Here is a 10,003-nt window from a genome sequence, read left to right as displayed (position 1 = left end):
ACCAATTTAGGCTCCATCAGGAACGTATGAAACTCAAAGTTCGAATATTTATATATTTTTCTTTCAAATTTGATTCAAACTGAAACTTGAGTTTTGTGAGATATTCAAATTATTGTTCGAATATATAGTTATTATGTTAATAAAAGATTCAAGCTCCCGACCATAAACACAAAATAATTTAAGCTTGAACGTAGCTTTAAAAAAGTTCAAATGTGTTTGAATTCGATAATTTCAAATTAAAATATAATATTTGAGAACGAGCTTATTTCGTTTACACCTTGTACCCATCAGTTTGAATGCATAGGCAAGTGACTTGTTGTGACTGTATTAGTGGACAATGTTTACCCACCCTAGAGGCCAGATCGACATTATGGGAGGCGGCGTGAAAGGGGGCTCTAAATGGGATGCCACTTGAAAATTAGTGGCTTTCCTAAAAGTTGGAAAAAGCAGNTTGATATACTACACGTACAATCAGTGTTGGAGCCACATGCCTTTATACCGGGCCCAATTTTTTTTTAAAAAAAATCTATATGTACAATTTGTATAATTTTGAAATAATATGATATTATCTCGAGTAGATCAATTTAAAATATTAAAAAATTCTAGAGTTTAAAATTCTAGATCGAACATAATTATATTTCTGACTCCACCAGTGAACACGATCATCATGCACATCTATATAAATATTGGTGAGATATCTTTCGCTAAAAAACAATTTTCACATGTTTTATCATCATCAATATATTCCTCTTTGTGGAGGTCATGAAATCAGATGGCCACGTGGACCGCAATAATGCTTGTCTCACGTCCTCATGATGTGTGAAATGAGGTCATGTTAATAAAGTTGAACCAAACAATTGGTTTGTTTGTTTTATTATGGAATAACTTGGTAGGTTTCGATTAGTTTAATTTTCGGGAAAAATTAAAATCATTATAATTTTATTTATAATTCTAGTGAAAATGGGTATAAATTTATTTAATTTTATTAGAAATCCCGTTTATTAGATTTGACCGATATTTTATAAAAGTAGCTGAAAAGACCATATTTTGAAGATTTTTTAAGAAAAAAAAATCAGATTTTTAATTTAACTAGACCGAAATTTTCGAATTAAATCGGCTTTATTTGCCATTTCGGCTTTACCAAAATTTTGTTAATTTTGGTAATTTTATTATAAATTGTTATTGTTGTTAATTTCGTCTTAAATTATTTTTTGTTCATTCCTAGTTTACAAAAAAATATTAACGTTATTACTTATTACTAGTGTAATTAATAATTTATTTTTATATGATTTATTATCATTATTTTTTAGGGGAAGTTGGTGAAAAATACTCAATCAAAACATTTTTTTGGATTCACTCCCTACCCCACAAAATTGTGGTACTATGTCATACAAATTGTGGTACACTTCATGTGGAAATGTGGTACACTTAATGTGAGAATGTGATACTAAAAAAGTACCCACGGACTGAACACAAAAAAAAAACGACGGCTGAGAACTGAAGACCAATTTCCCGTATTTTATAAGATAACCTAAGGGCCTTGAAATAAACGCTCTCAAACCCCACTTTACAACAAAATTTTAAACTTTTTTAAATTGTTGTTTTGGTAAATATTTTGAAATATTGAATTAAAAAAACCGCAAAAAGAATTTTTTAGGAAAAATAACTTTATAATACGAAATAAATATAGAGAGAATTCCAAATCCTGGAACTGAACTCATAAAACAACCCATTTAATAGAATTGACCAAATATATCTTGATGTCATGCATCGACATACAATACAACCTAGTTTCTCAAATATGCATGAACCGTTTTTGTCAAAATACGACAAATGGCCAGATTTCTCCATTTATAGCTAGCCATCCGCGAGCTGGGTAGAATCTACCAACGCTACATATTTGGTCCGCCGCCTATAATGTAAGAAGAAATGTCTTCTGTTTCCTACTACTCCATAGACTGCTTTAAAGTTCAGAAAAATTCACCCGACTCATGCAAAAACGTTCCTGACATGAATTTCTTCGTTTTTAATGTTGTGTATTTGTAGCAAATTAAATGAAAGGGCCGTTGCCATCAAATGATCAGGTTGATATTTCATTCGATGATTCTTCATCCTCTCATGAGAAAAATGACAGCGTTCAATCAGTTGCTGTTGATGGAACAAATGCATGGAATTGCAAGTAGTGGTGATTCAGAGAAATTGTGGGATCACGTACGTTTTAGATCATGTTTTCATTGGATGTCTAATGTTTAAATGAGATTTTTCCAGGTTTCATATATTTCCCATAACTCTGCTTCATAACTTTTTGTATTGCCAAGAGTCTGAACTTGGTTTTTTTTTTTTTTTTTTTTTTTTTTTTTTTTTTTTTTTTTTTTTTTTTTTATTTTTTTTTTTTTTTTTTTTTTTTTTTTTTTTGTTGAATATTTAGTTCTTACATGGAAATCTACAAATTTTGATGAATAAAAACGATTTTTTATAACTCATCTAGTTACTTTGTCCATTTCCTGTATGATGATATTTTGAAATGTCACCGTACGCTTAAAATTTACTTTAGACTGAGACGAAAATCAAGAGAACAAGTTTTCCTTCAACAAAATACTTCTATCTTCAATCAAAATATATGAAAGTGTGTTGTGCTTACCAACTCTTCATGCATATCAGCATATGTGGTCGAAGATTGATACATAAGCAATCTATTTCCTAAATTTAATAGGTACCGCACTTGTGAACAATGCTGTCAAAAGTATCATATGAACCTGGAACTTTTCTTTCGGACCACATGAAATGTCAGTGCAAAAGTAGAAAAGCTCTGTTTTGTGCTGTTTATATATTTCGGTAGTAAGACCAACACTACTTGACTTATGATGTGCAGTGCAGAAATGCAATTCAGACTTGCAAAAAGTTACAAAGAATACATGAAGCTGATCCCCATACCAGTTGAGCATGTCACGGCTATACCCTTTATCTCATGGAAGGGGTTAGGCAACTCCATCAAGCAGATATATGGGCAGCATCTGCACTACCTGGCTTATCTTCTTCTAAAGCAGTTGGACAATGTGAGGATTGGAGCCAAGGATGAGAATGTTCCCTTGGGGGATATGATCATCAATCCTTATAAAGCTGAGTTCAGTATCTGGATCATTGAAGAGATTCTTCGCTGTACTCGTTCTCCATATTATCTGACTAAACTCTGGGAAAATGATCCCAGTCATCATGCTCTAATTGATGCCGTTTTCCCAAAGCTCTGATCCTGAATCGAATATCAGGGAGAAGGAAACCATTTTCTTGGAAAGTGTAACTTAAGATTGATGAATAATACATTTCTTTTATTTAACTCAACATCTTTGATGGTAACAAAGATTTTGCCATTCATGAGGGCATAACTCAGTCACTACATTATGATTTTGCTCAACCTACTTAAGAGACATTAACGTTATCGATGATAGTGGTTGGATATATAGTGACGGCATGTTACGCCCATAGCATCTCATCAACTGGAGATTATCAACTTGATGTGCATATAGCATATTTGTTGAGTTATGTTATTGATCATCTTATCCCTTCGCTGTAAATTCAATGGGCTAGCCCAACCAGCTAGTGTTTTTATAGACTTGGTTTTTTTTAAACACGTGTACTTATTCCATTCTGTTAGTTAGCTTAGTTAGCTTTATGTACACTGAGTTAGTTAAGTTGGTTTAGCAGCCTTTGACAGCTGTTTGCAACTCATGTATATATATGTATGATTGATCACTTTCGTTGAATAAAAGAGAGAGAAGAATTCTCTTCCATTTCTCTGGTTTATGCTCTATTCGTAATATGGTATCAGATGAAATTCTTTGCCGCTGTTGTCCAAATTCCTAGATCTGGTGAGAACGCATCGTCAATTCTTCAATCTCTTGCAATCGGAAACTGATCGGTGATCATGCCGCCATCTGATTCGAGTTCCCAGTCCAGATCTGTCGTGGATGATCCGCTCACTCCATTTTTCTTACATCATTCCGATAATCCAGGTATTTCACTCGTTTCTCAGCCGCTCACTGGAGAAAACTATGCCTCTTGGAGTCGGGCGATGCGTATAGCGCTTTCGGTAAAGAACAAACTAGGATTTATTGATGGATCCATTCCTCAACCAGCTGAAACGGATCTTCCTCTACATGCTGCCTGGGTTCGTAGCAACAATGTTGTGATCTCATGGATTCTCAATTCCGTATCCAAAGATATTTCAGCTAGCATTCTATTTTCTGATATAGCGGCTGAAATTTGGAACGACTTACGTGACAGATTCCAGCAGAGCAATGGTCCTCGCATCTTTGAGTTACGACGTGCACTCTTCAATCATACTCAAGATCAGAATTCGGTTGCTGTATATTTCACAAAGCTAAAGACTCTGTGGGATGAATTGTCAAATTTTCGGCTAGCATGTACATGCGGAAAATGCAGTTGTGGTGGGGTTCAATCTCTGGCCTCTTTTCATCATCAAGAGCACATCATGATGTTTTTACTTGGATTGAATGATTCCTTTGCTCACATCAGAGGTCAATTACTGCTAATGGATCCTCTGCCACCGATTAACAAAATCTTTTCCTTGGTATCTCAAGAAGAACGTCAACGAACAATAAGCCTAACCCCTGCAACTGACTCGCCTATGGCCTTTGCTGTGAAATCTCAGCCCTCTAAGTTGCCTTCCTATGGTCAGGATCAGCAGTCCAAGTTCAAATACAAGAGGCGTGATCGTCCATACTGCACTAAATGTGCGATTCATGGTCATACGGTAGACACATGTTATGAAATTCATGGTTATCCCCCTGGTTTTAAATCTCGGCCACGAATGCGAACTGACAGTCACCCTCATTCTTCGCACTCTTCTATGGCCAATGTGAATCTTGTGGGAACTACTTCGGAAGTTGGGACTACACCTACGGGCCAGTTCTTTCAAACTCTTAGCCCTGACCAATATCAGCAATTGATGCAAATGTTTCAGTCTCATCTATCGGTTACCCCCACCAACAACAACACCAACACTACTGCATCTGATGTGAATAACACAACTCACACGGCAGGTATATGTCTTTCGGTTTCCATGCCACCAAATCTATCTTCAGCTCAATTTTGGATCATTGATTCGGGTGCTTCTAGTCATATTTGTTGCAATGCTGATGTGTTTCAGTCCATGTCTAAGATACATAATGCGACTGTGACATTGCCCAACCAAACCACAATTTCGGTTGATTCCATTGGTGATGTTCGGCTCACTTCCAACATTACACTTCGTAATGTTTTATATGTGCCTCAATTTAAATTCAACTTGCTCTCTGTAAGCATACTCACCACGACGTCCAACCTGGCTGTGCAGTTTTATCATGATCATTTTGTTATTCAGGAAGCCAACTCCGAGAGGATGATTGGCAAGGGTAATCGCATTGGGGATTTGTATATCCTGGACCTGCATCAACTTGGTTCAGCTACTACTTCTTTTGTCAATAAAGTCTCTGTACAGCTGTGGCACCAAAGATTTGGACACCCATCGTTCAAGGTACTGGATTACTTACATAACACACTGCCGTATGATGCATCCAAACCATGCCCTTCCACTACATGTCAAATATGTCCACTTGCAAAACAAAAGAGGTTACCTTTTGTTTCGAATAATCATGTTTCTTCACATCCTTTTGATTTGATCCATGGTGATATTTGGGGACCTTTCCATGAACCGTCCTATTCCGGTCATCGATACTTTCTCACATTAGTTGATGATTGTACTAGATTTACATGGATTTTCCTGCTGAAGTCAAAATCAGATGTAGCTCATGTAATTCCCCGTTTCTTTGCTATGATTGATACTCAATTTCAATGCAATATTAAGTGTTTTCGTTCAGATAATGCCAAAGAATTAGCCTTCTCTGATTTCTTTAATCAACGCGGAGTTTTACACCAATATTCGTGTGTTGAACGTCCTCAACAAAACTCTGTGGTTGAACGGAAACATCAACATTTACTCAATGTTGCTCGAGCCTTATATTTCCAGTCTCGCATTCCACTCGCATTCTGGAACGAGTGCATTCTCACTGCATGTTATCTCATTAATCGCACTCCGTCGAGTCTGTTACATGGCAAGACACCATTTGAGCTGTTATATCATACTGTGGTTGATTACTCCAGGCTCAAAGTTTTTGGTTGCTTGGCATATGCCTCTACCTTACCTGCGGCTCGATCCAAATTCCAGCCTCGAGCACGTTCATGTGTATTTCTTGGGTATCCACCTGGTGTTAAAGGGTACAAACTATATGATCTTGCTAACAAACAAATTTTTTTATCTAGGGATGTGGTCTTCCATGAAGCCATGTTCCCATTTCATAATCATACACCTACATTATCATCGGTTGATCCATTTCCGGATATTGTACTCCCTCTAGCTCAGCATGAGTCTTCAATTGCCACTTCTCATCAGGATCATATTCCAGCACCATCCCCATCCTTACCTTTACCTCGTCGTTCCACTCGTCTTCTGAGACAACCATCATATCTCCAAGAATATCACTGCAACCTTCTGAAAGCTCCTGGTCTCAACTCGAAGCATGATACACCATATCCACTGTCCAACTTCATCTCTTATGACCAATTAACACCTGCCTACAAAGCCTTTGTCCTTAATGTGTCCTCGGCACTTGAACCAAAATCCTATCATCAAGCTAATAAATACCCAGAGTGGCAGCAAGCAATGATGGCTGAATTAGCTGCCTTGGAATGTAATAACACCTGGTCGATTGTGCCTCTTCCGGTTGGCAAACATTCAATTGGTTGCAAATGGGTATATAAGCTTAAACTTCATGCTGATGGCTCCATTGAAAGACATAAAGCTAGGCTTGTTGCTAAAGGATTCAACCAACAGGAAGGGATCGATTTCTTAGACACATTCTCTCCTGTGGCAAAATTAGTCACTGTCAAAGTACTTCTTGCTTTGGCAGCTTGTCAGAATTGGAATTTGGTTCAGTTGGATGTTAATAATGCATTCTTAAATGGGGATCTATGTGAAGAAGTATATATGGACATTCCCCAAGGGTATCGGTTTCAGGGGGAGCTGGTTAATTCAAAGAATCATATGGTGTGCAAGCTTCACAAGTCTATATATGGACTACGTCAAGCCTCGAGACAATGGAACTCCAAGTTTTCCCAAGTTGTGCTCCAATTTGGACTTACTCAATCCAAATCTGATTACTCTTTATTCACTAAAGGATCAGGTTCCTCATTTGTAGCTCTATTAGTCTATGTGGATGATATAATTATCGCTGGACCGTCTCCTGTGCTCATAGATTCTTTAAAGCAGTTCTTACATTGCCATTTCAAGCTTCGTGATATGGGCTGCCTGAAATACTTCTTAGGTGTTGAAATTGCTCGCTCTTCCACAGGCATTATACTATCTCAACGCAAATATGCTTTGCAACTTCTTTCTGACACAGGTTTTCTGGCCAGCAAGCCCGTAATGACACCCATGGATCCTAAGGTTCGCATGAATTCCAATGATGGTGAACCCCTCGAGGATATTACTCAGTACAGGCGCATTGTGGGTCGCTTATTATATCTCACTTTTTCAAGGCCAGATATTTCATTTGCGGTTCACAAACTCAGTCAGTTTATATCTCAACCACGCACACATCATTTACAAGCTGTCCATCATCTCCTTCGATACATAAAGGGGGCTCCTGGACAGGGGCTTTTCTTCTCAGCAACATCTCCCTTACAGCTGAAAGCATTCTGTGATGCTGATTGGGCTGCATGTGTGGAGTCTCGGAAATCAGTTACTGGTTTCTGTATATTTCTTGGTCATTCCCTTGTATCATGGAAAGCCAAGAAGCAAACAATCGTCTCTCGATCATCAGCAGAGGCAGAATATCGATCCCTTGCTACCACAGCAAGTGAGATTGTTTGGATGACTCAATTACTCTCAGATTTCTCTATCCATATGACTGATCCCGCAACCATTTACTGTGATAATCAGGCTGCGGTGCATATCGCTTCAAATCCAACGTTTCATGAACGCACCAAACACATTGAAATCGATTGTCATTTTGTTAGAGACAAAGTACATGAAGGGATTATCAAACTTTTGCCAATCCGCTCACAACATCAGTTAGCGGACATCTTTTCGAAGCCCTTACCCATTGCTCGATTAGCCCCGCTACTGTCCAAGATGGCTATAAAGGACCTTTACAAGCCACCTTGAGGGGGAGTTTTAAACACGTGTACTTATTCCATTCTGTTAGTTAGCTTAGTTAGCTTTATGTACACTGAGTTAGTTAAGTTGGTTTAGCAGCCTTTGACAGCTGTTTGCAACTCATGTATATATATGTATGATTGATCACTTTCGTTGAATAAAAGAGAGAGAAGAATTCTCTTCCATTTCTCTGGTTTATGCTCTATTCGTAATAGTTTTACATATCTAAGATATTGGTGTACGTTTAAAATATGTCAACTTACTGGACTAAGACCAGATTCCAACATTGAAATAACCACAAACCAAAACACGACTATTATTGTAATATAAAAAACAATTCATATCCATGTTCTGAAACATAAGATCTTTGTTACTCTCATTCCAATATCTTACATTTTCTGCTATCAAGTTTGGATCTAAGAAAAAAAATCATAATTCGAAGATAGAATATAATGTCACGTGCAATCATTTCACCATGGTCACTAAGTCTAGTTTAGTACTCAAGATAATGTATTATAGAGTCCTGTGGTTAGGTGGACAGCAGTTCAATCTAATCGGATTGGATTTCTACTTTGCTAATATTCAATCTGCCTCTCTTTGTTTGGCTACTTAATCCAACATTAGAGAGACCGCCCTTAAATTTTTTTTTATTTATTATTATTATGTGATTGGTTGGATTGATTCCACTCCACTAGGTGGCATCATTTTACCTCCATATATAATTATTCCGACTTTGGCTCTTCTAAGTGTACCAGAATTTTAAAAAAAAAAATTGGGATGAAAACTGGCATTTTCACGTATGATTTGATTTTGGAAATACTAAAATTTTTACATGTAAGTTTTTGCATTTATTTTGAGACCAAGATTGATGTTAATCATAAACTAATAAATGTTATTTTACTCTCTTTTTTTTTTTTTGTATTTTCTCACGTTTAAAAAAAATAATATTCTTATTTAATTAAATTAGTTTCTGTATATCTTGTCTTATTTTTATGTTTTTCATTTAAATATCAAGATTTTTATTCATATAGTGGAATAAACAACATAAACAAGCTAGGTTCACTTGCTTTGGGGAGATCACACCCGATGAAAATGGTTAATAAATCAGGCCATATTCATTGAAAAAGACTAGTAATTATTAACCTTTTGGCTTTACTATGATTTGATTAATTGGTTTATTAATCACAATCAATGAAAACTTTAATCTCGAATTTAAGGTTTCTTTGGCATTATCAACCATGTTCTGTTATTATTAGTTTATAAAGTTTGCATAAACAAATGGAATTACGTATGTTACAAGGAAAAATGTAAGAATCGTGCATATCTCCAAGCCAAAGAGCGTGACTCAACCAAATTGAATTCACCTAGTTTTAAATGTTATCTTAATACAAAAAAAAAGTTTATTTTAATCAAAAAAATTATTTTGAAATAATTATAAATATATAGTTAAATTATAAATTAAATTAATTAAATATATGACAATAAAATAAACTTTTTTTTAAAAAAAAAAACACGTTAATACTTGATGAAAGCTATATTGCAAATAATGAAACAATTTAATTTATTGGTATTATATTGGTAAAATTTATTTGATTAATACTAATTCATGAACATTTTTTCCAATAATTGTTTTTACAGAATTCAGATTATATTATGTAAATTGTTAATCTGGAACAACATCTATCTGTGCGTAAACATATGATTAAAATTGATATTACTAAATAATACTTTAAAGGAAAAAAGTATTCAAATATTTAATTTACTAAAAAGTTGGAATAAATTAATTGTAGG

General features: G+C 35.7%; 1 protein-coding gene across 1 annotated transcript; it reads left to right on the top strand.

The window, feature by feature from the left end:
* The first annotated feature begins 2,054 nt into the window (after positions 1 to 2,054).
* Positions 2,055 to 3,248, top strand: LOC140972733 (protein RDM1-like). Its single transcript, XM_073435120.1, has 2 exons — positions 2,055 to 2,179; positions 2,873 to 3,248. Exons 1-2 carry the CDS (start codon positions 2,055 to 2,057, stop codon positions 3,246 to 3,248), a joined length of 501 nt encoding a protein of 166 aa, XP_073291221.1.
* Positions 3,249 to 10,003: the final 6,755 nt, after the last annotated feature.

The sequence above is a fragment of the Primulina huaijiensis genome, chromosome 1 (assembly GCF_012295235.1).
Source record: "Primulina huaijiensis isolate GDHJ02 chromosome 1, ASM1229523v2, whole genome shotgun sequence".
Lineage (NCBI taxonomy): Eukaryota > Viridiplantae > Streptophyta > Magnoliopsida > Lamiales > Gesneriaceae > Primulina > Primulina huaijiensis.
The sequence above is the reverse complement of the archived record's forward strand: the minus strand, read 5'-3'. Positions and strand labels throughout refer to the sequence as shown.

What these genes read in the sequence shown, in the direction of transcription:
- LOC140972733 (XM_073435120.1), top strand. Translation starts at nt 2,055, where the DNA reads ATGAAAGGGCCGTTGCCATCAAATGATCAGGTTGATATTTCATTCGAT. An exon ending in ACAAATGCATGGAATTGCAA is followed by an intron (nt 2,180 to 2,872) that starts GTAGTGGTGATT and finishes TATGATGTGCAG; the next exon opens with TGCAGAAATGCAATTCAGAC.